Source organism: Parasteatoda tepidariorum, chromosome 8 (assembly GCF_982258835.1).
Source record: "Parasteatoda tepidariorum strain Cologne lab strain chromosome 8, Ptep-v5.0, whole genome shotgun sequence".
Taxonomy (NCBI): domain Eukaryota; kingdom Metazoa; phylum Arthropoda; class Arachnida; order Araneae; family Theridiidae; genus Parasteatoda; species Parasteatoda tepidariorum.
Window position 1 is genome coordinate 75,556,321 of NC_141762.1, and position 27,967 is coordinate 75,584,287.

General features: G+C 28.8%; 1 protein-coding gene across 1 annotated transcript; it reads right to left on the reverse strand.

Moving 5' to 3' along the window:
* Positions 1-15,212: 15,212 nt before the first annotated feature.
* Positions 15,213-27,884, reverse strand: Trmt61 (tRNA methyltransferase 61). Its single transcript, XM_016068581.4, has 4 exons — positions 27,225-27,884; positions 23,851-24,117; positions 22,279-22,433; positions 15,213-15,507 (listed from the first exon to the last, which is right to left on the reverse strand). Exons 1-4 carry the CDS (start codon positions 27,547-27,549, stop codon positions 15,301-15,303), a joined length of 954 nt encoding a protein of 317 aa, XP_015924067.1. The 5' UTR covers positions 27,550-27,884; the 3' UTR covers positions 15,213-15,300.
* Positions 27,885-27,967: the final 83 nt, after the last annotated feature.

Here is a 27,967-nt window from a genome sequence, read left to right on the forward strand (position 1 = left end):
ACAGAGCTATTTTTCTTGTTTAAAAGTAGTACTTTTATATATATATATATATATATATATATATATATATATATATTGAAAAAATACCGTAGAGGAAATAATTTTTTTAGGGTTAAAATTTTTTTTTTTACAGTAATAGGTTGTAAATTATACCGATTGTTATAAGCCATTTTTTACTCAAAACAAAGGATCTCTTATTCTGTTTGCAAAAAACTGGATCATTTATGTAATCGTTTAAAAAGTATTATTTTTCTCTTACTCCAAAGAATTTATTTTTCAAAAAATAAGACACTTCTTAAAAAATCTCATTACGAATTTAAAAAAATATCTACGGCTACAGTTCAGAAATTTGATACCGCGATTGGAGTCAATATGTATATCGATCCTGATTGGCTATTGAAACGTGGCATTTGCTAATTTGTCAACTGTTCTTTCCAGGGTGTGATTTCAAGTAAGCTTAGCCCGCCACATATGAATGCTCTTACGTATCAAATTCTAGATTCTTTAACAACGAGAAAAACTTTTTTTACTTAGCACTAAGACAAGCACGAAGCCTTGTAGAACATAAATAAACTAACTACGCAACGAAGTTGCCAGATACACAAAATAAAAATAATCACGATTACAATAAAATACATAAATAATAAATTTAGGCTAAATAAAATATATAGAATAGAAAGAATTATGTCTTAACATATTCGATATACTATACGGCATTGTATTTAATTAGCTACTCGTTAGTTAACATTCTAACTTAAGTGGAGAAACTTAGCTCGACCTTTGGCAGCAATATCCTGACTATTAACACGTCATCATGTTTATAAACAACCAGCAAGCACTGAGTTTATAGATCAGGTAGGTGTCTCTGTATCAGTCGCCCTCTTCTTAAATTGCAAGTTCTCAATTGCGTACTTGCAATTTAAGAAGAGGGCGACTGATACCTGATCTATAAACTCAGTGCTTGGTGGTTGTTTATAAACATGATGATACTCAATTGCGTACTTGCAACTGAAGAAAAAGACGAACACTGATACGCAGACATGTTACTTATGACCATATATGGCAGTACTTTTACTTTCGTTGCTTGTACCGCCGGTACAAGTAAAAAGTACGTACTTTTACTTGTACTTCGTTACTTTTTAAGTTTAGTACTTTTACTTGTACTTTCGTTACTTTTTTAGGGAAAAAGTACAAGTATTTGTAACGGAAATATCGAATGAAATCGTTACTTTTTTCTAAAACTCGGTAAACTTTCTAAAAAAAAATTAAATTAAAAAAAAATGCTTATGTTTTTTTAATTTATAAAATTAATGTGCAATATCTATGCATTCACAGCTAACTTTGTGTTTAAATACCTTCTGTTTCAACTTATACTGCACATTCAATTTTTTTTTACTAACTCAAAAATCACAAAGCTATCTGAAACCCGTGTTTGCTTTGTTTATGTTTGTGCTTTTAAAACGCGTCTTGAAAGAGTAAAACAATTTTAAATCAATGGTAATTTAAATAGATAAAAATAATAAACTAAAAATCAAAATCAATAGATAAAATTTCTTTTTCGTGCAAATCCATAAAAAGTTTGATATTAAAATTATATTTGATTTTAAAATTATATTATACGATTATATTATAAAATTAAATTATAATATTCTTCCGAATTTAAAAATAAATTAATATCCATAACTTTCAAATTTAAAAATAATTAAATAAGTAACAAAAATTTTGCAAAAACATTAAAGAACATAAGAATACTATTCAATAAAATTTTAGGTTACTTTGAATTTTCGATTTCCTAGAAATGTACTTTTAAATACTAGTTACTTTTTTTGTTTAGTACTTGTACTTTTTACTAGTTGCTTTTTAAAATAAGAACTTTTTACTTTTTACTCGTTACTTTTTTTAAAAATACTTGTACTTTTACTCGTTACTTTTTGAAAGTAACGTTGCCATATATGCTTATGACCTCTGCGTCAGCTGATCGTTTATAAACAAGATGGCGTGTGAAAGTCAATGTTTCTCCACATAAGTTAGAGTGTTAATTAACGAAGTTAATTAAATACACTGCCGTATCGCACATCAAATGTGTTAAAATAGAATTCTTTCTCGTCTACGTCTTTTACTTAACTCAGATTTATTATTTGTTTATGTATTTTATTGTAACAGTGAGATATTTTTGTTTTGTGTACCTGGCAACTTCGATTCATAATTAGTTTGTTTATGTTCCTCATGGGCTCCTGTCTGTCTTTGCGTTACGTAAGAAATTTATAATGGAAGAATTGAAATCTTTGTGAAAGAATATAGAATGTGCCACTTAAAATAATTGATACTTGACAAGTTTGGCTATTTTATACATAGAATGGAAAGAACAGTTGATAACGTAAACAAATGCCACGCTTCAACAACTAATCAGAATCGAAATACCCGCACGACATCACTTACAGGTATTCCGTTGTTCAATTCTTTATGAAGTTTGTTACACAAAACTAACAATAAGTCGTATTTTATTTAAATGAGAAAACAGTTTCGAAGATGTGTCATTTATTCATGTAATCGTTCAAAAAATAGCATTTTTTTTCAAAGGATTAATCTTATTTTTATATATCATTAAAAAAAACCTTTCCACGTTAAAAAAAAAAATTTCCATGGGGTTGTACAAAAAATAAATAAAAAATTCGTGGCGAAAAAAAACGATGTTTTGTTTTTAAACAAAATTGGAAAATAGAAAACAATATCGAAAATGCTCAATTTATGTAATTTGTCATAGCACAGTATCATTATAATTATTTTTTACTACAAAGAATTATCTTTTCAATAAAATAAGACTTACCATATCATTTCAAAAATACGTCATTTGCATAATATTTCAAAAATTGTGTTCTTTTTCTTACTTCAAAGAATTGCCTTTCAAATAAAATAAGATCTGTAGTATCAAACCTTTTTCAGGTAACAAACTTATTTACAACAGCTGTTTGAAAAGTGTACAAAATTTAAAAGTCATTTTTAACAAATTTATAAAAATAAAAAAAAATACGAATGCATAGTTACCATAAGATCAAACATAAAAGAAAAACAAAAATAGATTTATCTAAGTCTTATGGCGCGAAGACGAACATTTCATAAGTAGTATGAAATATGTCTTAAAACTAATACTTCATAAGTCTTATAAAGAGCCAGTCTTAAGGCACCACGGAGTATTTTAATTAATATTTAGTTTTGTACCCTATGGATTATCTTCTCCATGACAAAAACATTCAGAAATAGTTTATGTTTTTCATTCAGCTTCTATTTTTGTTTCTGACAAATTTTCTTTTTATATACAACTTTCTAATAAATCCTTCTTTTTCGTCTTTTTTTTAAAAAATATCTGCAAATTTTACAAAGTAAAATTGTGCAAAAGTGAATCACATTCTTACAATTAGCCAATAACGATGAAGAGACAGTAAGCAAACACAATCAACATAAAATTAAACAAATATATATCTATTTAAATTAGATGCATATTCAATTATGTTGAAATCAAATGCTCAAAAATTAATGAAGTTATTCAGAAACATAATTTAAGTTCGAAGCTATAAAATAATTTTATTTAATTTCATTTTTATTTCATATTATATCCTTATTGGAAAACTAATTGAAACTTATAATAGTTAATAAATGATAGGAATATTAATATCAATTTCTCAAAAAAAAAGAAAAGAAAAAAAAATAAAGAAAAAACACCAAAAAAAATTACGTGGTGGGTCCAAATTATGTATTATTTAAAATCTTAATGTTTGGAAGGAATAATTTTATAGTTCTTAAGTACATGTGTCGAATGATGTGATAAATGATTATAAATTATTCCGTTTTCATTGTATTCACTATTTTGTAATTATCCTGATATTAAACCATTTTTGTTATTCGTGCATTTGTATTGTATTTGTCACAAATTGATGAATCCTTTGTAATTTGATTCAAAAATAAAGCTTTCATGGTCTCTTATTCAATTATTTTAAAAAATTCTCTTTTTAAAGTTTTTGATAAACTGATTCTTACAAACGAAATACAATTGCAAATATGCAGCGAGTTCTGTAGTGAACACACTTAATGCAGTCATGCATGTCTATCTCAAATCCTAAAACTTTAGAAAATAAAGTTTCGAGTCATACAGCCTCAGAAATGTAACTTTCACTTTTGACGATTCAGTGATCCTTCAGCAGCATTTCGTTAATCTTGAGAATCATTTCGTCACAATATCATGTGACGAAATCATTCAATTCACGAAAGCCGAACTTTTAAATATATGACGAAAATATTTCCTTCAACTCGAAACCTCATCGTAAGTGCATTGCGGGAAAATGACGAAACTAGAATAAGGTATGTAGGTACTTTATTTACGTCGCACTACAGCTAACACAATGGGCTATTACGACGGTCTGGGAATCATCGCTGAGAAGACATGTCCTCACAATTTTGATCCTCTGCTGGGGGGATGGCTCCCCTGCTTTATTATCTCGACGACCTGCACATTAAGTCGAGAACTTTACGGTAGATTTTTAACGAGAACCGATACCGCGTACCCTCGGTCCCTACGCAGGCTGATCAAAGTGGCCACCCACCCGCCTACTGACAGCAGCTAGTGATGCTTGACTACGGTGTTCTACTGGGAACCGTGTCTTTACTATCAGTCTACTGTGGGACCAAAACTAGAATAAAGACTAAGACACTCTAAAATAAAGTGCTGGCTTAAACCGGCCGTTTTGCATGCCGGTCAAGGTGTTGGCCTCCTACGAGTAAGATCCGGAGTTTGAATCCCGCTTCGGGCATGGGTGTAATTTATATCTCTGCTATATCTGTCTTTGTTGTACTAATGTCCGCCAGGCACTGCGAAAACCTTCAGGCTGATGAGGCAAACGCTAAGTGGAACGCTATGAGGCTATGAGGAAACGCTATGAGGCTAAGTGGAAATACGAAAGAGGGAATCTCTTCCAATCTCTTTCAGCATCTCTTCCAAGCATTCCTTGGAACCGGACGGGGAGATTTACGTACCGGACTGGACCGTTACCGGACGGAGAATGAAAGTTTCGATTGTCTTTTATTGTTGCTTCAATCAAATGTGCTAGCCCTATTAATTTCGATAAAAACATTCAACAAGATAACATACCCTAGACACAGATGAAATGCCGAGGATCAGGTTCTCTTAAACGGCGCCATTTTATATTATGGCAAGATAGTGAGGTTGGAGGTGTAGATTTTATAATAGAAGTAGATAACATAATATTTATCAGAATAAAACTTTTATTCAGCAGTAGTTAGTAAAGCTAGAGATACAAAATTAAAATGATATTTCATCCAAATGACTTTTTAAGAGAAATAATAAATTTTGCATAATGATTTCAGTAAAGACTAGCCATGGGAGATAAATCCCCCATGACCTGCCTACTCAAAAGCCATATTAAAAGTGGTTAATCAACATTTAGTAATACATTAGAGATACATTATTGGCGCATTATCGAAAGAAAGACACAGCGAAAAGAAAAGCCAATTCATCCAGCCTCACGATATCTCAGGCTAATATTTAAATAATTCGGCTACAACTTAAACACTAAAAAGACCGTGGGAAATTAATATAACCCTGTAACTGATAAATTTTTATGGTTAGAAAAAAAACTATCTTAAGGAATAAAGAGTTAGAAACAGATTTTGTACGATTAAGTCACGACAGTGAATTAATGAGTTATAATTAATGAATTAAAAGGTTAGCCGTTACATTGATTGATAAGAGAAAAGAAGAGAAATAAATATTTATATTTGCTTTTTTATAAAATGTAATAAAACTAAATAATTGGTTTATGTTAATTAAAATTAGATTAATAATGATTAAAAAATTTAATTTATGAAGTTAAAGAAATTTTAAAAATTAGGAAATATGTAATGCTTATAATTGTATCAAAGTGGTAATAGGTTTTAACAATCCTCCGAAAAGTACCCTAATATCACCATACTACACATTAATAGCACCTTTCAAATAGCCCTTATTTTTTGTTGAACATTCCTGTGCGGCTTCATACTTTTCGATTTTCCACAATATGAGTTGAGAAGTTAAGTTGACTAAAAGAAAGATCAACTGTATACATTTTTGGCAATTTAAAAAAGCATTGCGAGCATTTAGTTTTCACTGAAATTTTTATAAAAATTTTCAACTGAGGAGCAAATATAAGGTGCCACTTTAAAGAACACAAATAAAAAGAAAGGACTTTATAAAATATCTGCGGTTCTTTTAGTATTTAAAAACACTTTTTCGTGCGGTGTAACTAATTCCGGAAGCACAAACTAAGTTTCATAATTGTTATGAAGACATAAGCTAATTTTGCTATGAAATGAGACACAGAGCAAACGACCTCAGAACAAACAATACTTTCTTTTAACAGATTCGTATATTTGACCCTCAAAATAGTCACAATCTAGGAAATATCGCCAGATGTACCTGATTGAACTACAGTATTTGCCAGATGGCGGTTCCTACTTAGCTTCCAGATTTTGAAGAATATTCTCTAAATTCATCATTAAGAGCCGTGCAGGGGTTAGACAAAATAATGGAAACGCTTCTGTAGTAGCACATTTTTTGATATTTCTCAAAAAATACTTTAAAAAATCAGTTTACAAATTTAGAAACGTTTAGGTCATAAGATTTCTCATACCTATTAGTTTAAGGCTTCTAGAGATTTGAGGGACTGACAATAAATTACAAACGAAAAACAATGTTTTTGAACACCCTATGCTAAAAAACGTAGCAATAAAATTGTTACCACAAGAAATTATTTTGGTTATTATATGCAATAATTGGACAAAATTTCATAAACTTAGCTTAAATGCTTATGAAGATATTGACATTTTAATAAAAAAATAATTTTTTTGTCTCACGTTTTTGTGCTATACGTTTAAAAAAATTCAATAAAATTAAACAAAATTTTCGAGCAATTTAAATTAATTGCAATATTATTGCTTTAAAATTTGTTTAACTGCACAAATATAAGTAATTAAAATAGTTCTCTTATACTGCGCATGCGCGAAAAATATTTAAATTTGTTTTTTCTTAATTTTGAAGTGAATCGTATTTGACAACTAATAAAAAAAGTCCGATTTGAATACTTTAAAAACTTAAGAAGTTTCAAGAAATTTTCAAAGTAGTTTTCGAACTTTTTAAAAGAAAACTCAAATGGATAAGGGGATTTACAAAAATTTCATTTTTGCACCATTAAAAAAAAGGTTAATTAAAAATGAAACTGCCATTGTTGGGGATCATTCCCCTTAAAAATATATTTTCTTTCCTTATTCAATCATATTTCGATGTATGAACGTTTATTGTAAGTTATTATGATTAATTATTTATTTTTGTCTTACTATACAAAATAATATTTGTAGAAAACCCCTTATCTTTTTGAGTTTCTTTTCAAAAGTACAAAAATTACTTTAGAAAATTGCTTGAAACTTTTAACATTTTTAAAATATTAAAATCGGATTTTTCTCATAAGTTGTCAAATACGATTCACTACAAATGCATGAAAAAAAAAAGATTAAAATTTTCCCGCGCATACACAGTATAAAAGAAATACTTTAATTTCTTATACATTGCACAATTCTCAACGAATGTTTTTCAAATTTTGAAGCAATAATTTTGTAATCAATTTTAAAATGCGCAAAAATGTTTATTTGGTTTCATTGAATATTTTTAAAGTTATAGCAAAAAAACTTTTTGCTCAAAGTTTTCTTTTTTTTTAATAAAAATGTCCATATCTGCATAAATATTTAAGCTAGTTTTATGAAATATTGTGCAGACATTGCATGTAATAACTTAAAATAATTATTACAACTTACAAATTTAATACTACGTTTTTTGACATAAAATGTTCAAAAACACTATTTTCCGCTTGTAATTTATTGTCGGACCCTAAAACCAGTAAAAGCTTTAAACTTCATCGAAAATGTGAGAAATAGCATAATCTAAACACTTCTGAAGTTATGAAATAACTAAGTATTTCTAGAGAAACAAAAAAAAATTTATTAGCATAGAAGTGTTTCCATTATTTTGTCCACCCCTTGTATATTCAGAAAGAGTACGTTTTTGTATGATTTTGACCTAATTAATAACTATAACAAGCTGGTAAAATCTTAAAAAATACATCTTAGCATAAAAGAAATCCGAAGAAAAATTATGTTGTTTTTTCGCTATTTTTATTATTAAGCTGAATATAATAGAAAATAATCCCAGATATGTTGCTAGATGGCAACATAATTCGGGGCAGATAAATAATTCAGTGTTATTTTATCATGTGATCAGAACAACATTTTAACTAAAGCTTCTACAAATACCATAGATATCAGTTTTTTTTATGAGTTTTCTATCGCATACACAAAGCAAAATCGTTCTATCGTTACAGTTTGTTCGTTAGCTGAATACCTAATAACTCAAGTAAATCTTTTATAGAGACAAAGAAATGCGATTTTATTGCCAGATCGTTAGAACTTGCACTCACTTAATTACCTAAAAGGGAGTGAATGTGATTGGTTCATTACTTTGAGATGGTTCGAAAATGTGAGAAATAAAGGAGAGTTATAAAAGAGTTTTTTTTGTTTTTGAAAAGCTATAACAAGTTTTAATTAAACGTTTCGTGATAGCTCGAAACATAAATTAAACGTAACTAATCCTCAATAACATAAAAATTTAATTTTCCCACGCATTATTTTACTTTATGAACAGAACAGTTTCCCCCCTCGTTTTTATTTTCACAAAACAAACTTTAGTCAAAATTTTAAATTTTCTGGCGTTGATTCGTCGTATTTTATTTCATAACCGTCATTGAACAGCAATTCTCAATACTCAATTTTTTTTTGTTTTGCGACTACTAACGTTCAACTCTGTAGCCTTGTAATTCTGAACCCAATTCAGAAGACAAGAGAACTCCTGGATCAAGAATTGGGAGAAGTCTTCGTGGAGGACTTTTTGATGGAACTAACTTGCATTAGCGTTACATAGAGAGGAAAACCACGAAAACCTCCGACATTCAGCCTGACGGTGAGGGGAATTAGCCACATGATCCGTTTACCACTGAGAGTATTTTACGTCACTACTGTATTCGGTACGAGCTGGAACGGAATTCGTGTCAATCATTCATTGCTGGGATTCGAACCCGGTAAACTGCATTGGAAGGCGAACGCTCATCTCCTCAGTGATGTTAAAGTTGAATGCAAAATATATGGAAGGAAAAATTTCCAAAACATTAGGATTACAATCTTTAAAGAAAAACGCCACTGGAATTTCTTAAATATAGACAAAATATAAATATATAAAATTTAAAAACCCAGAAGAAATTCTTACAAATATCTTGGTAAAAGTTAAATGCAAAATGAGCAGAAAGAAAAAAAGATCAAGATATCTTAAAGGCCTGGTTTCTTAGGACAGGACGCCGTCAGCTGGAAATCAGCGCTAACCTCTGATTGGTCCATTTGTGAGTTTGATAGTATACGTCATCGAACGCTTATCTTGAACTACAATTGCTGTCCAACTCAACTGCAGTTGGATTACAACGTGACGTTAACCACAGAAGCAATGGCGGACAACATCCAACAGCATATTGAAATCAGCCAAGATTTTGATTTTGACATAAAACATATCTTCTTCATTAAACATAGCACTCTTCATTTAGCTCGGCTATAATGTGTTTTTTTTCTTGGACAAAGTCATTATTTGTTCTCTAAAACACTGGTCGACAATAACAAAATCAATTAAAATTCAAAATATATATTTGTTTACGTTATTAACGCATGCGCAATGAGAGATAATGTCTGTGTTGGACCGACTGCTCACGCTGAGCTAACAAAAAAGTATTTTTTTGGCGTCAGCTCTACGTCAACTTTCCGGACGCCCAGATAAGGCGCTTGTCCTAAGAAACGTGCAATACATAAAATTTCCCAGCAGTAGAACTTTTCAAAATGCTGTAATTTAATAAAAAGAAAAGAGGGAGAGAGAGAAAGAAGTATATATACAAGATAAATTGTAATATACACTTTAAAAAGGGGATTCTCAAAGATGAATTAAAATAGCTCCAAAACAAACATGGTTGAAATTTGACAACTCCGTGTATTTATTATTGAGTATAGAGACAAGCAAAATTGAAACTGGGTGCATAGCCAAATCTTTCAACAAAAAACAAGCACTTTTTAAGAACTCAAAAAATATTTATAAGCTCTATATACATTTACAAAATTCAAAATAATTTTCAAAGACTTTGTAAAATGATCGAAAGATTTTTCGGTTCGATATCAGAAGGTAGAAAATGAACCCTGAAATTAAGAATATTTTGCAAAATGCAGCAGAGTTGCACATGAGAGTGCAATAATCTCACCGTACCCAGCTCAGTATATGCACATGCGGACTCGCAAGTATTTCATCAAACATATAAAACCATTGGCGTTTTTATACGCTATGAAACAACGGTACGCTGAAATAGATGGTGGTTGAATAAATTGTGAATAACATTGAATAAAATAATGTAAAAACCACGCGTTTGCATAATACGTAGCGAAAATCGAAATAGTTGAAGAAAAAAAATCTCATTTTCGAGAAGGAAAAATTAAGCACTTTTTAAAAAAGCACCTTTAAGGGCTTTTAAAAACGAAAATAAGCACTTTAAAGCACTTTTTAAAAAGGCTACGCACCATGTGAAACAACATATAATCATTTTTTAGGAAAATGCGCAGTCTCAAAAATGATGTGGAGGGAGAAATGCGGAAGAGAGATGTTTGTTGGCTACCCGCTGGATTCGAAGCAAGGACCTCTGCATTTGTAGTTCAGAATGCATCATCATCAAACGCAAAAATCATCAGCGTTATACAAAGGCCACTGCAATGATACACTAATTTCCAATTCCAACAAAGGGGGGTAATTTGGAAAATATAGTGCCAAAAGCTTAGTCTGGAAATTGGTAATCTAAATTTCCTGTTTTGTTTATTCCGCTTTTTTAAAACCTTTAAGAGAATAGAATTATGTCACGATGGGTCATTGTGACAGCCACTAAATAAAGCTTCCTAATTCTGCCTGGACTGAGGTGAACAACTATGATACTTAAAAGCATCCTACTATGAACTCAGAAGTCCTTGGTTCGAATTCTGCCAGCAGCCAACGAACAACTCTCTCACAGATTTCTTTCTCCCCATCATTTTCCTCAAAAAGGTGAATATGCTGCTTCAATTTTGCCTGTCACTATACTCAATGATGAATACAACGAATTTTCAAAATCAAATATTATTTGTTTCAAAGCTATTTTGACACATTTTTGCTCGATTTTAAAAATCCATTTTTTTTGCGTGTATATTTTAAATAAAAGGTTTTCACTATTTGCTAACTTAATAACTTGTTTAATTTCCATTAGATTTGATTGATATATCTTGCCTGCTCGAAAATACTGACCCAATTCCTTAGTCAAAAGAGAAGTCCCCACTCCCTAAATCTTATCATGTGATTTAAAACCATTTTGCATCCATCTATATAACAAAATTCATTATTTTTTTAAAATTTGGTTGAAATATTTTTTTTATCAAGTTAAATGAACAAAATTATAAATTTTAAATAATTCACAAACCAGAACAGTTTTAAAAGTATTTCTTACTTGGTTGATTGGTTCTAATGCCACTTGCCACACGGGCAAGCCTGCTTGGTGAAACCGAGCAAATTTAAGGCTAGGTGTGCGATTCTTGTGTTTCAGTAGCGCCATCTATGGCCAAGAATTCGACTTCGCCACATCATACGTCGCACCTGTTTATAAGGCGGACCCATTCATCCACAGATCGTAATTTTGACCTGAATCAGAGAACGATCGATCTCTAATCCAGTACTCCCAGAGGTTTTGATTTGTTATGGGAACATGGAGGACTTAGCGACTCGACAAATTTAACGTGCATCTGTAACTTTACTACACGGGGAGTCTTCGGCAGGCGGGGATCGAACCCACGAACATCGGCCCAGCGCCCTACCGATCAGGCTATCCCGGCCTGTGTGATAGTATTTGGGCATAATTCATTTGTCAAATGAATGAACGATGGTTATAGACCCCCCTTAAAAAAACAGCAATCTCTAAAACCGTAATGTAAAAGAAAAATTCCATGAATCACCACTGATTTAAATCAAGCTTATTTGAAAACTAATTAACAAATACAAAAATTCATTTAGCATATTTTACCAGTTAAACAGAAAGAATTCCCCAATTATTATTATTATTTTTTTAAATTTATAAAACTTTTGCAACTGTGTAATGTAATTTCATTCCCTTCCAAAACAACAATAAAAAGTCCATTCTGAAAGTTGTGGATAAAAGTTTTTAGCATACATTCTAACCATAAAAAATCTAATTTTAGGAAGGATTCAGATAAAAAAAAAAGCCACATTTGGTTTCCCGGTATATGGCAAACAATTTGAAAAACTTATTTATATATATTTTATTATAAAAAATAATTTATAACAAAATATTCCTACAGGGTGCATAGCCAAATTATTCAACAAAAAATAAGCACTTTTCAAGCACTCAAATAATATTTTTAAGCACTTAAAAAAAACACAATTAGGTAGGATTGGAAAGTTTTTGACAATTGATGGTTTTATATGATTTCAACCGTCATGTCAAAATAAAGATTTTCGGCATTGCTTTCAACAATTGTCAAAATTTTTTAATCATGTTAATCGAATGGCGTTTTTATACTCTACGGACTGACGATACGCCGAAATAGATTGGGGTTGAATTAACTGTGAAAATGTTGAATAGAACAAAGTCTTTCTGAAAAATTCGTAGCGAAAATCAACATAGTAAAAGTAAAATCTCATTTTAGAAAAGGAAAATTAAGCACGTTTTAAAAACACCCAATGAAAAAAGCACCTTTAAGGGCTTTTAAGAAACGAAAATAAGCACCTTTAAGCACTTTTTGAAAAGACTAGGCACCCTGTTCCTAACCTACTTCCTCAAGAATTATGAGGTAGAATAAGTTTGTTGAATATCATTTATATTAAATAAATAATCCCAAGGAACTAAAGAGGTAAGTTATTACTTGATTAAAAACTTCATTCACTACAAAAATATTACCCTGATTAGTCCCTCACGATCACAGTGATTTTTCTCGTTCTGTTTTTTCCTGTTTAATTTTATTCAATCTCTGCTACTGAGATTTTTCTAGCTTCGCTTCTCACCTTTACTATACATTTTTCACTGGCAACGTTATGCTTTATATTTCAAATAACTTTTGTTTCTTCTCATTTACATCTGGCACATCTTGAAAATGGGAGCTTATTTTTGAGTGTTTGAAACAGACTGACTATTATTTCCAATCTGCATATTTTTGTAGCAAATGAAGTTTTTTAATCAAGTAATATCACACTCATGGTTTTTTCACCAGAAAGGCACACTTTCCCACAGTGATTGTCAGACTAATAAAAGTGTTTCCAAAAAGAATTATAAGTCACATCTTGACAGTTAAGGATGAAAATGTTAAAACAAAATATTTTTAACGCAAAGATCCCCATTTAATTAAGAAATTGTTAGTTTTAAACAATGATTTATTGTTATTTCTTTCTTTTTATTCTTTTAAAATAGCTCAAATTAAACTGCTACAAGAACAGTTTTGATGGTTGGCAGAAAGGTTTTGCTCTGATTTTAACAAAATGATAAAAATCACACTTTTTACCATAGCAGGGGTGATTGTGAGCCCAAGTCAAAATTCCGGAAAATTTCTCGAGTTTAAAAAAATTAAAAAAAAAACAGTTTAAATTGAAAAAAATTTAAACAATGTTTTTTTTTCCTTTTTCTCAATATATCTTAGTTTACTTAAAATATATTTAATATTACACATACCTCTGAGGACAAGGAGAAGTAATTAAAATTTACAAATATGTCTTTCTTTCTTGAGTTTATGATTATCATAACTATTTACTGATAAAAAATGAATATTAATCATGAATATAAGCTTATAAAGTATCTCTCTGCCTCTCCCTTACAAACAAATAAAATAAACTGTGTTTTTAAGTTCCGCCTTTGAAAATTTTATTTCCAGAAACTTCTGTGATCAATGATTTTTTGAAACGTCTGGACTTTCGATCTCCAGAAACTTCTGGATCACTGTTAGCGATAAATCCGGAAATCCCGATTTTTTCCGTAGCGCAATCAGCCCAGCCATAGTATCTAAAACTTTGAGTTACGTTCACTCAGTGCATGATATTGACAACTAGCAATTTAAAAAATTCTTCACTGATCATTATTTACCAATTATTGTTTTAGAAATTTTCGTTAGGAAGCAGACATAAAAATATTGAAGTCTCTACATACAAAAAACATGATATGTAAAATAAATTGCTCAATAAATCCAGTTTTCTCGCCCTTTCTTATTGCTTTATGATGTTATTAGTAAGATGGAAAAAAAAATTCTTTATGACTTTTGATTAATGATTGATTGCATTATTGTGACTTCTTTACTGTATGATTATTCAATTATGCATTGCAACAACTTTTTACAACAGTTCAATGAAGCCAGATAACTTACAAGTAGATATTGCAATTATCCATGTAAGACATATCATACTTCAGGGAGATATTTCATTATTATGAATTGAATTATAAGTAACTAGCAATGGAAATTCTTACAACAGTTCAAGATTTTGTTGAATACTGCTATTTGCCAAAAATGATCAATGAAACTGGAATCACAATGTTAAACTGCAACTCCAGTTTTCATCTATTCATTCCATCTCGCATTGTAATGCATCAATTTTCACTTTATTTTAACGTATTCCAAAAACTTAAGCTATTCAATTGTTGCGGTTAATCAAATTCAAGATGAAGCACCTTGCACTGTAACTCAAAAATTTTTATTCAGTATTCAAGTACTTTTAAATATTAATATTAGATTTTTATGTGACCAGATTATTTGATCAGACCCACAATAATAAAATTCATATTATTAAAAAAAATATTAGAAAAAAAGCCATAAATTTAGTAATTGCAATTTCAAATTTAAAAAAAGTATAACACTGACAAATTTAAATGCATTCTTGTAATCTCTGATTAAATTTCAAAATCAGATTTCATTAGTTTTTACCATAGTAAAAACTTCTAAAATAATTAAAATTAAAAACAGATCTTAAGAAAAGATATAATACAATAAAACTTAAAAAAATAATTAAAAGGAGACCATTACTCAATAAAATATGTGTATTTACAACATGGCTTTTGGTTTATGTTACATTGTAACAAACAATAAATATATTTTTATGAAGTTACATCAATCTAATTTAATATATGAAGCATAGGTAAGGTAACCAGTATGACCAGCAGTTTCAAGCGGTGGCACGGCTGACCAGTGAGTAACAGTTTCACAATCACTAGGTTCATCCTTATTAACATCAGATTTTTCTGATACTGGGTCCTCTTTGCGAATTTTCTGTTCTTGAGGATTGTCATCAGTTAATGAAGGATCCTTTTTTGAATGCTACAAAGGAATAAAAAGTACTATGAAAACATAATTTTGTCATAAGAACATGTTTTTATTAAACGCTTTTAATTAAACACATTTTCATTTATAATAGTATATGACTGCCATATGAAATTCAGCATCAGTTGTAAGCAGGAAAGAAAATAATATAAAAGTTTTTCATGAAAACTCTCAACGGCTAGAACTGCCATTTGCTCATCACATTTTTTTTCTTTTCCCAAACAAATAAAAAAAAAATTGACAGGTTATGTGGAATTTTACAACTTTTTTTATGTATTACTGAATAATTAGCAAATAAATGCCATTAATACACTTTGTGCTAATGCTGTTTCTGTTTTTATAAATTAAAAAGTGCAGGACCAAGATGTGTACCAGTTAGGAAAATTTTCGTGATCTTTATTCTAAAGTCAATGATTTTAAAGGATCTTTAAGCAAACTACTTAAGATGAAATTTCTCCAACGAATTGGATATAAAGGAATGGGAATTAGTTTTTAAAAATAAGTAATTAACATATCAACTAAAAAAGACTTTTTTTCTTCTTTAAGACAGTATACACTCTTAAGGCGTCATTTGCATACCTACATATTTGCAAAAATCGAATAGCTGTTGCCACCCACCATTTGCCTATCTACATATTGTCAAAATTTGAATAGCTATAGCCATCATTTGTGGCAACATGTAAAGAAACATATAACTTTAGAAGTTGTGATGGAAGATTGTTGTTAGCCCTTTTAAGCCACATCTATATACATAAACAGCCACCTTAAATCTTACACCTTTAAATTAACCAAAAAAACCAGTTACCCTAATGACTGCCATGCAACATGTCTACAATTTGGGACTCATCTTACAGGGTTCCCACTCTTTTAACAAAGCAAAAATTAAGGACGTTTAAGGACTCTTTAAAAAAAAAATTAAGCACTTTTTTTGGAAAGTTAAGGACCTTAAGACTATTTTTAAAAATAGTATTGATTGTTTATTATCGAATATATATGCACCACAAGTTACAGTGCCAATTATTTACCTGTCTTAAAAAAGAAAATCAATAAATAAAAAAAATAATACACAATTTTTTTAATGTAAGTACTGATCCAATTGTATTAATTAACAGGGCTCATCAAAGCTGGACCAGACAACTTTTGGCAAACCAGGATGGAGTTTTTTTAAAAATATTTTTCAGATTGTTAAGATGTTAAGGGTTAACGCCATCCATAAAACGAATATATATTTCATTTTTAATGATTTAATTGAATTGTCAATTAGGATTTACAATTTTTTTCGTATTTTTAAAAAATAGAGTAAATAAAGAAATTTGGGAAAAAATTATTACAAGTTTTTAATAAATGCTATTAATAAAATGTTTTATTTATATTAAATGGTATATATATTAAATGAATTAATACTAAGAATTAGAGTTATGCATAAGAGTAGAAACAGACCATACTAATATCTAAGCACCTTAAATCATTCCACTTTTTTTTCATTAAGCTTAAAAGAAAATTTTTTAGGTCATTGCACTAAATATTTGTATGAAAATTTTTATAGAATAAGAAGATTTATAATTATTTGCTGATTTTGATTATTTGACAAGATTTATAATTTTCAAACCAATATGTTCATTAGTTCTCAGTGAAACATAAATAAAAAGGTCTAAAACGATTTTTTAAAGGTATCAACACATTTCTACAGCCTTTGCCTGTAGCCCCCTCACACATATCTATTGTCTCTCTAAAATGCCCAACTCTTGATGCACGGACTAATCCTTGTTAATAAAAGAACAACTTTTTGATATAAAAAATCGACTTGAAAAATTGTTTCTATCAACTATAACCCTGTGGCAGAATTTTTTCAGGCTTCCTGTGACAAACTTCCCCATCACTAGTATTTTTCTGCAAGATACTTTTAATTATAACAATTACTAATTTAAAGTAACAGAAAAATTGTGTTTACAGAAGAAAGTATAGAGTAAAAATGTTCAAAAGGTTTTTTAATTATAAATGTAGTATTTTTTAAATTCTAATATTATATGCGATATTCATTTTGAAGGACTAATTATTATAGCACACATTAATTATTTCCTCTTCCGAATTTTGTAAATCCATTTCATAATTAAAATTCGTAAATGAATGAAACGATTATTAATTAAAATTCTTACAATAATTAAAAATCTTAAAACCCGAAATAAAGACTGATGACGAAATCACGCAAATAGGACTCTTTAAAAAAGAGAAGTTCAAATACGGTTGTTATAATAAATAAGATCGCATTTAAAACTTCGGATTTTAAATTTTGTGGAAATCACCGCCAAAAAATTTATAGAAAAATAATTGAATCATTATGTCAAAATATGTCTAAAATTTATCGGAATAAAATATACATTGGTCGGTCTAAAATATACATTGTGTCTAAAATATATCGGAAAATTTTAAAACCGGAATAAAAGCAATATCAATAACTGCCAAAAATACAATCAAACACCACACAGTTTTATGATACTCTTGGAGTAAATTGAGTTTGTAAAGTTCTGGACCAATGTCGCCCTGTCACTGCAATTTTGTTACAGTGTAAAGTAATGCTAAAAAAATTAAGGACTTTTAAAAACTTTATACCATATTTAAGTACTATTAAGGGCCCTTATTTTCCAAAATAAAAATTAAGCAGTTTTTAAGGACTTTTAAGGACCGTGGGAACCCTGTCTTATGACAAACAAACAGTGCTTAATAAAGGTAATTTAATTTTTCCATAACTTTAGAACTTGTTCAAAATTAATGTCACAATCGACATCTTAATTGGTGATATGAAAAAGGAATAATTTAGAAGATACCCTAGAAAGGTCATCGAAACGCTCATCTCAAGCAGAACTAACTTGTGAATTTCATGCTATTTTGTATTTATTTTACAAGCAACTGTACTTATCTGTAATGGTAGAGCAACCAATAGTAATTAATTCCAGTTTACACAAAAGGGGGTATCATTGTTACTCACTTCGATATATTTACAACATGTAAACAAAACAGAATTAATTTTAACAAAACATTCAAGAGAATTATTTTTACACTGGCAAAGTTTTTGAAGAGTGAAACTCAAATCTGAGAAGAGAAAAACATGTCTAGATGTACATGTTAACTCTGATCGTAAGAATTAAGAATGGTAAAGTAACCTATGAAATGCTGCTGTAGGTGAATCCTTATTATGGCTGACTGCTCAACTACATTTGAACTACTACTTTTTTTCGTCTAAATTATTTTAACTTTGTGTTTTCTAATGATTGATAAAAGTTATATTCAAAGAAGTCTGGAAATAGTTGTCATTGTAATTTTATAATTAAGCAACCAAATATGTGAACTCAGCATATTGGTTCCCATATCATTAAATATCGACAAAATACTTATTTCAGGGTCTATTTAAATACAATTTTCATCAATTATCAGAAAATATAAAATTATAACATAGATAAATAATGTGTACAATAATTTCTAGTCATACAATTCTTAGCTTTAATGATGTACCCAAATTTCTCCTTTCAGTTCAAATAATTAAATTTGAAACACCCTCTACATATTAATTGGCTACAAAAAGGTCATGAAATAGTTGGCTAGCAATGTGTCCAAGCTATATCCTTAGAATTTCCTCTAGAATGCAATGTATTTATAAGGATATAGTTTGTAAATTATAAATAGATAACAAAACTCTCTACCCTTTGAGATTCTATCAGATAATTTACACGAATCATGCCTTAACCAGACGTGCCAACCTGGGAAAATGAAAAAAGAGGCTTTCGAAAGGAAGAGAGAAATTATCTCGCAACAGTGAAACATGCAAAATAAGATACAAAAATTTTTTTTAAAAAAAGGATTTGTAAATAACAACACTTTAGTCTTAAGGGAGACTTTATTTAGTACATAAAGAATAATTAAAGTTATTGAACATATAATTAAAATTATATACCAAAACTAAACTATCTAATTTTTAAAAAATATAATAAATAAAAGTTTAGGTAACTAAATATATACCCTTCTTTAAATGGAAAATTAGAAATTTCATTTTCAATAAAAAATATGTTAGATCGAGGATCAAAATTTCAAAATTAAAACGTGCAGAAGGCACAATTCAATCCTCTTTCAGAAGCAATAATTCCAGTAAATTCTTCTGAATAAGCTTGGTTGAAAGAAGATAAATATTTCGTATTAACTTATTTTGCTGCCATTATATATTTCCACACAAAAAACAAACTAAAACAAGACAGAAACAAGCATAAAAACAAACTCAGATTGGAAGTTGCTGATATTGACGTCACTTCACTGTACAAAGAAAACGATCCGGATCAAAAAATTTCAGCGCATACAGCGAACGTTCTTGCTTCCGAAAGAAGCCAATCACTAAGCAGTATTTACGAAGCAGTTGTAGATTCAGAAAGGAAAGGAGAAACAACTCTCCTGATTGGCCAAGACATATGAACAACGTTACAACTCAGGCCACGCCCAGTTCTGACGCATTGAGGCTGAAATTGATGTGAACTACATTCAGCATAATAATAAGTGAAAAACTGGAGATTTTCGAGAAAACCCCAGAGGAGAAAATAACTTGTAAAAAAACGGAGTCTCTGGCCAAAGGCCGGAGGGTTGGCACGTCTGCCTTAACCCTTTTCTTAATATGTTGCAATTCTTGTCCATCTGGTTTGGACTACATAATCAACAACCAAGATTGCACAGTTACAACATGAGGAAGAGTTGTGAATATTACGATGCATGTCCAAAAGATATTTCTATCAGAAATATAGATGGATCTCTTTTATAAAAAATATATCATACATTTAGGTAATTTTAGAATCAAGCAATTGATCATTTTCAAGCAAATGATTATTTTATAATGTTATCCTACACATTTGACTAAATAATTACCAAATCGCACATATTAGTCTCGTTTTTTGCCACAATATCACAGTTAATATTTATGTGATTTATGTTTTTCCAGATGAATAATAGTTTTTTTGACATCATAGTATGATAAAAACCAATACAATTTAATTGAACTATCCAGGTTACTGTAAAAAGAAAATTATAACTTATTTATAAGAGAATAACTAATTAATTATTAATTAGAGAATCAGTAATTACTATTATTAAATGCTAGTTAGAAATTCTTTTCTTTTTAATTTTTAAAAGCATAAATAAAAACACACTTTGAATTATTTCCGTTAGTAATGTTTGTTTGTTTGTAAGAAAATTTGTAATTATTTCAGCTTGGAAATCAATAATTCAGTAACAGAGAATTAGACAAATTTCTAAAATACATACCATAAATTTTCTTAAGTATGCATGTTAACTTACAAAAATCCCAATGAAAAAAAAAATTATAAATAAAGGCATCATTAAAACAAGCAATATAAACAAGCATTGCAATATAACAATTACATTTATTGCAAAATGCAAAAGCTCCTTAAAGCCATTTCAAAAGTAAACAAAATTCTTTTGAGTCTAAAGTTTGAATTGTCTGATTTTTTAAAAAAAATTTTATGATCTATCACACCAAATACAGCATGGGAGAAAGAGTTCCCTGATTCAAAGTTTTTGGAGCGAGCTAGGAATTTTTTCAATTTTTGTAATGTAATCAGTTTTTTAAGTGCCAACTTTTTTTAAAATTTTCGATGAGAAGTCATTATTCTTTAGTTAACAATAATTCTCTTATCGATATTTTAAATAATTCCTACAGCAACACAAACTACAGCAGAAAAATTGAGAGAATCTTAAAGAATAATAAAATTCTATTCAAGATTTTAACACTAAAAGACTATTCTCACTGTGATTTTTTCATATGGGAATGAGAACCAGATGGGTGGAAAACATTTACCTACAAAAAACTCACCAATCAGGTTCTTCTTAGCTAGATATCTGCATGTAAAAAATTGAAGGTAGCGATTAAATAGCCTTTTCAGACACTTTCATAATGGATGTTTAGCTTAAAATGCACTAATCAAATTATCAATTTGTAAATGCACATTTCAAACCAAAACTTATTTTGATGAAAAAAATTTAAAGATGAAATTTGAAAATATGTTTTGAATTCAACTTAAAATGGTTTGTTTATATCAAAAAGATAAGGATGGTATACCATGACTGTTCTCTTAAGATTAAAATGCATTAAACTTTTTAGGCTGTTTTTAAATGGCGATTTCAGAACAATTTGGAGTGAGCTCCAAGAGCACCAAGTCATGAAACTCACACCAAGTAAATAGTCTTGATTAGAATGCCCAATGCATATACTGCTTCACTTCACATCATTCCAGTCCTCAAATATTACATTGCGACTAAGTAGAAAATAGAGAATTTGCGTTGTTGTTGGATCTCACAGGCACTTGTTTCAACTGTTGACATTTTCGCTTGATTTCGTGTATTGGTATCCCGTCTAGTTTCATACACGTGATCCTCTGCAAAGCTCTTAAAAAAAGCAGTACAAAAAGTAAAAAAGCACTGAAATACAGAAAAATCGGAATTTTGGACCTAAAATCTTATTTTTGAAACAAGACTTAAAAATTGGAACAAATAAAACTTAATCGGAATTATTGGCAGCTATGAAATAGGATTGTGGGAGCAAATATATTTCAAATGTGTTTCTAAAAATTCTTAAAAGTATTTCTATAAATACTACTAAGTACAATATTAAGAATAATAAATAAAACTTTTTCTAATAATACTTAACTTATTATATAAAACATATTCAATTTAATACAGTAAATATTCTTAATTTTAATGATTTCACAAACTTACTTTAAAATTAAGAATAGTTTGGGTAATTTTTTTCACATCATAAGTTCTTTGCAAGCATTCAACAGTAACTATATCTTGAAAGCCACATTTATGAAGAGCATCACAAGTACGCTGGACTTGCTCAATGCATGGTGAAAAGGTACAAATTCTACCACCTAAAAAAAAATTTAAATTAACAAGACTAATTCAAACTGAATAAACATAAATATTCTACAGAAACAAAAATTATATGTATTAAGATATTTAAGAAGAAAAAAAGTACCCACACACTTAGTAAATTGTTTTTCACGATTATTTCCTTTTTTAAAAGTTTCGAGCAATACAATTTAAACATAGGTAGTGTAAAATTTGGTATATAACTAGTTTACAAAGAAAACTGCATATTAGAGATAAATAAAGGACAAAGAGCATTTGTCAAAAAGTCAGAATGAGCAAAACTGCAACTGCAACAATATACAACATTACACATTCTATTTAAGTTGGTCAAACTGTGTCGGTGAAGAAAAAAAAATTAACACCAACTTATTGGATCAGTGTTTACTTAGATTATACATAATTTTTAAGAAACAAACAAATATACATTAGAATTTGTTTAGCACAAAAATTTAATTTCATTGAAGTTTTTATTGGCTTAAGTTTAGTTTAAATGCTAGGGTTTGAGAAGATTTGATAATCATATCAAAAATGTATTTCCTCATTGTAAAAATTTATACAAATAATCAAGTATTTGTAAATTTGGTTTTAAGAAAGAAATAGAATTTGTGAAGAGAGGTCTTGAGAAAAAGAATTTTTTTTTTCAAATGTTATGCTGTGCAACAAAAATTGAGAAAAAAGAACAATACCTAGTACAAAATAGATTCTTCGTCAATATTTATTGCCAATTCAATACATTCTATTTTCATCTTAGCCAATTTTATTGATAGATTCATTGAAAAATAACCATATGTGATGAATAATCATAATTAGGGTTGTTAAAAGTTTGCTTCAGAATGAAAGTAAAGTAAGAATATGATGCATTTTATTTGTTTATTTAAAAAAAATTCTTGTGTTCTTTCTGCCTATAAATGTTTATAAAAGATATGAATTTAAAAACTTGATATAAAACATGGCTTTTTTATATATCTTGGAATTGCTCAAAAATATACAATGACATACAACTTAATCATTATTCAATGATATGTATAAACATAAAAACAATTTTAGTATAGGTGAAAATTATAAATAAAATAACAAGCATGATTATTACCAAATCAATCCTTCATACTACTTACAAATAAAAGATTCCTTAATTCCGCATTCTTAAATTTATTTGTCTACATTTAATTAATACCAAATATAAAATTTCATTTGTCAATAATTCAACAATTAAAAAATCCTTAATAAAAGACTAATAAGCAACTGAATACTGGAAACAGACAAACAGATAAATAAAGAACACACTTGCCAAATGCTAATAAGTAGTAAGAAGAACAAGTTAATGAACATAACAAAAATATCTAAATCAAACTTATTTTAGAAATTTAATTAGTGCACACTGATAGAATTATAATTGAATAATAGTCTCCCATTTACCAGATGATTTGAATGAATCGATGATAAGGGAAATAACATCCCATGGATTTGGAAGATCCAAGAACACAGCATCTGCAATGTTCTTCAGTCCAAATCCACTAGAACACACATCTTTCATTTCAATTTTCACTATAGAACTGAAACCATGTGAATCAAACTCTTTTTGTGCAAGCTCAACTCTTTTTTCATGAAAATCAAATGTATAAACTGAACCATTTGGAGCAACTGCTCTTGCTAATGCATGGGTCAGAGACCCACTTCCAGTTCCTAAAATAAATAAAATAGAATAGTAGAAGATGCATCTTTAAACAAGACCTATAAATAAAACAGGTTAAATTAAACTGACATTTTTTTTTAAAATTTAATTTATATCTGAATTAATATTTATTTACAATACATATTCTAAAATTTTCAGTTCAAGCATAAAAAGAATTTAGACAAGTTAATGGGGTTTCAGATCAAAAATTTTACAAATATACACTAAAACAACAACAAAAAAAGTATCAATGCAGTCCAAATATTTCTTGAGCCAAAATCTTTGCATCAAATGACGAAACTAATATTTTCTATAAAAAAAATTTTCTATGCTATTAATCTTTTAATACGGATGATTTATTAAATGTGTAGTTGCTATTTATTTATTTAACTCTGTCAATGATGAATAAGAAGCTAGCAGTTTGAGATTTATAAACCATAAATCTCAAAAGTCTAATACTTTTTTCTACATCATATGAAATAAAAATCTACAAATTTGCAGCTGAGAAAAGTTAGTTTTTCTATAAAATGATAAGCTCATGATAAATATTTTAGATACTCTATAACAGGGTTTAAGCTGAGTCTAAAAATTCATTAGCAAAAAAGCTAAAATCTGAAAAAAAGTTTTAGCAAAATGCCATTAGGCTTATAAAATTACTTTATATCAAACAAGTACTGTAAGTTATCTGACAAAGAATAGCTTAATGTACAAGAATATCAAAAAGAATACCTATAACAAAAAAAAACACATTTATTATTTATCACAAAACATTTTGGTTCATAATTAACAATCTTCCTTTCTTTCATGTTTGCCCATTTTACAAATGCTTCTTGAAAGTTAAATGCACTTTCAGGGCCCTCAATATTAATCATTAACAAATTGTTTACATGGCTGATTAACAACCTGTTTCGAATATTAGTTTTAATCAAATTAAGGCAGCTAAAGCCCCTTTCACAGTCAACAGTGTGCATTGGTATTGTTGCACAATACTCTATAACAGAAGTTATTAATGGGTACTGTTCAGACACATCATTGGTATATAAAACATTGGTATATTCGTGAACGCTAGCGTCATGGTTCTTCTTGCAAAAGATATTTAGATTCTTTCTACTTCTTGTTTGATCAAGTTTTTTTCATGGATGTTAGCGTCATGGTTTTTCGCGGAAGCTTTTTTTTTTATGGAATTTAGTAAAATCCTTTAGCAAAAATGCTTTCTTGAATTTTAGCATTTTTGAGGGGTCTTTTCGCATTTTGCGAAAAAAGCTACCGTAGCGGAAACCCTGCTTTATTAAAATTTAATCCTGCTTTATTTTAAATTATAGGTATAGATGCATAGCTGAATTTGGACTAAGGGCCACAAAAATCAGAAAATATAATTATGATGGCCAATACAAGTATAAAAATATAATCTTAAAAAATGGAAGATGTGCTACAGTTTTATTTTACAGTAAACTAGCAATTTCACATGGACATGCATAGCTAAATTTTTCATTAGAGTGCAGAGATAATAAAAATTTATCTAAAAAAACATTCTTACAGAACAAATTATTACAACAGATTTAAAGGTACATTACCTATAGTGTAAAAAAAATAAAAAAATAAAACAGAAATTTTAAAAAATTGCATTAACCAGAAAAGTTATCTTGAACACAAGGAACAAAAATTATAACTACTGTTAAAAATAGAGCATCAGATTAATTAAGTTTTCTCACAGATCTTCTTTAATTTGTTTTGTTTTAAATTTATTTAACAAATTCATAATAAATTACATTTCACAACAAACACTAAACTCTTTATAAGAAATAAAACTTCTAAAATTAAATTATTACAATCAATACATACACTGATTCAGAAAAGCCGAAATAAATCATGATATTTAAAAAGAATGGCTGAAAAAAATCACGATTTTTCCTATTTTAATTAAGCTCAGAAGCAAGTCAAAAAAACTTTGATGGCCACTCGTAGCCCTTAGGCCATATACTATAGCATATTGAAAACTTGAGGGTAATATTCAGATTCATTAAATATATGTGTGAAAATGCTTCACACAATTTTACAAGGTTGTCAAAGTGAAAACTATGAAATTTGATCTCAAGTTTCAATTCTTATGATTAATAACAGAGTTTAATATAACAAAGATTCTTATTTATGACATCACGATTTTGATTTGTGATTAGCCTTACTATTAATGTAATTTTAAAATATTTTAGCTAGACTAATATTTGCTATCTACTATGTTAACATAACCATACCTTAATTTTTATCTATCATTATCAAATCATAATAGGTAGGGACATAAAAATAATAAAATTGGGAGAAAACTTCATTAGACATGAAATAAATTCATTTCTTTCTTTATCTGAATGGCTTATAAATAAAAGTCCCAGAAATCCCTTTAACTTGGAAGAATTATCGAAAACATTAAAAGTACAGTATGAAAGAGAAAAAAAATCACTTTTATTTGTGCACTCCTAGTCTAGTAACAGTTGCTAGTCTGGTTCGCAGAATTTGAATCAAATGTTGACCATTTTATTTAGCAAATTGTGTTTGAGACAATAGGTTAATTACACAATGAAAGAAAATTTCCCATGAATTTGTTAAATTTCCCAGAAAGAAAAATTTAATTGATGGATAAATGAAAATTATCTCAGAATTACAATGATGGCCTTCACACAAATTTAGCACTGTATTAGTAATTTTACCAAGAAATTTTGTTTCCGTAATAAGATTTAACTTTTATGACTAATGAACATTTTATTTTTGTTCTCAAAATTTAATATACTTTTTAATCTTAAAATTACAATAATTTAGATTTAATGCCTTCAATTGTTATTCGTTTATTATTCCCGCATTGAAACACAAAAAAAGTAGCTATATGTATGTATATTATTATTATTACTTTCAGATATAATCTAATAGCCCATTGCATTATTAGAATTACAAATACAAGAACATAAGGATGGCTTCTGCATTTTTCAGTACGGTAGCCCACTATCTAAAACTGAGCATAACTGACATAAGTATGTTCTAATGAGAAGACTATCTAAACCAAACTTATGCCAAAATGGTCGCCAAGTTTTTATTAATTTATAAAATATAGATTAAACACACTTCTTACCAGCTTCACACACAACAGATCCAGGTTTCAAATCTAATTGCATAATTATGAAACTAATATCTGCAGCATATAAAATTTGTGTTCTATGTGGTAAGGTAACAGTCCACAACTCAGGTGTAGGAAAAAGTACATACACATATCCTCTAGTACATGGCACAGGACTGCCAAATTTTTTACCTATACAATCATTATGTTTTAAAGCACCGTATTTACTTTGGAAAACTTCGTCATTTTTAATTGTGAGGGGATACATATGACGAACATCTAAATATATGATTACTAAATCTCCTTCTTCAATAACTTCTTTATATTTTAACATATTCATTTTGTCAACTCTAATTCAAAACACTGAAAACAAGTTAAACTATGTTCTTCAAATAAGTTACGTACAGAAATGAGAAACTGGAAAAAAAATAGCATTTAATGATTAAAATGTGTTAAAAATCATAAGGTATGAAATCAGTACAGCGGCTATTGAAAACGTGTTTACAATCAAAATTGATTAATCAATAGATCCAATCATGTTTGTTTTTGCTTACAGCTTTTATATAAAATAAGAAGAAAAAATTAGGGAAATTCACTCTAAATAGAGATAATTTTTAAACTGAAATTGAATATAAATATTTTAAACTTTTATTCAGTGTTAGCTTTAATTAAGAAACAAAGCAAAGAAAAATAAACAATAAAGTGTGTAAAAGTAGTTTAGTCATTTAAACGAGATTAATATTTCCCTCTCAAATTCG

Coding starts and splice junctions, on each gene's coding strand:
- Trmt61 (XM_016068581.4), bottom strand. CDS start 27,549: ATGAATATGTTAAAATATAAAGAAGTTATTGAAGAAGGAGATTTAGTA. Junction 22,434..23,850: donor CGATTCATTCAAATCATCTG/GTAAATGGGAGA, acceptor ATTTTTTTTTAG/GTGGTAGAATTTGTACCTTT. Junction 15,508..22,278: donor AAACTATTCTTAATTTTAAA/GTAAGTTTGTGA, acceptor ATTCCTTTGTAG/CATTCAAAAAAGGATCCTTC.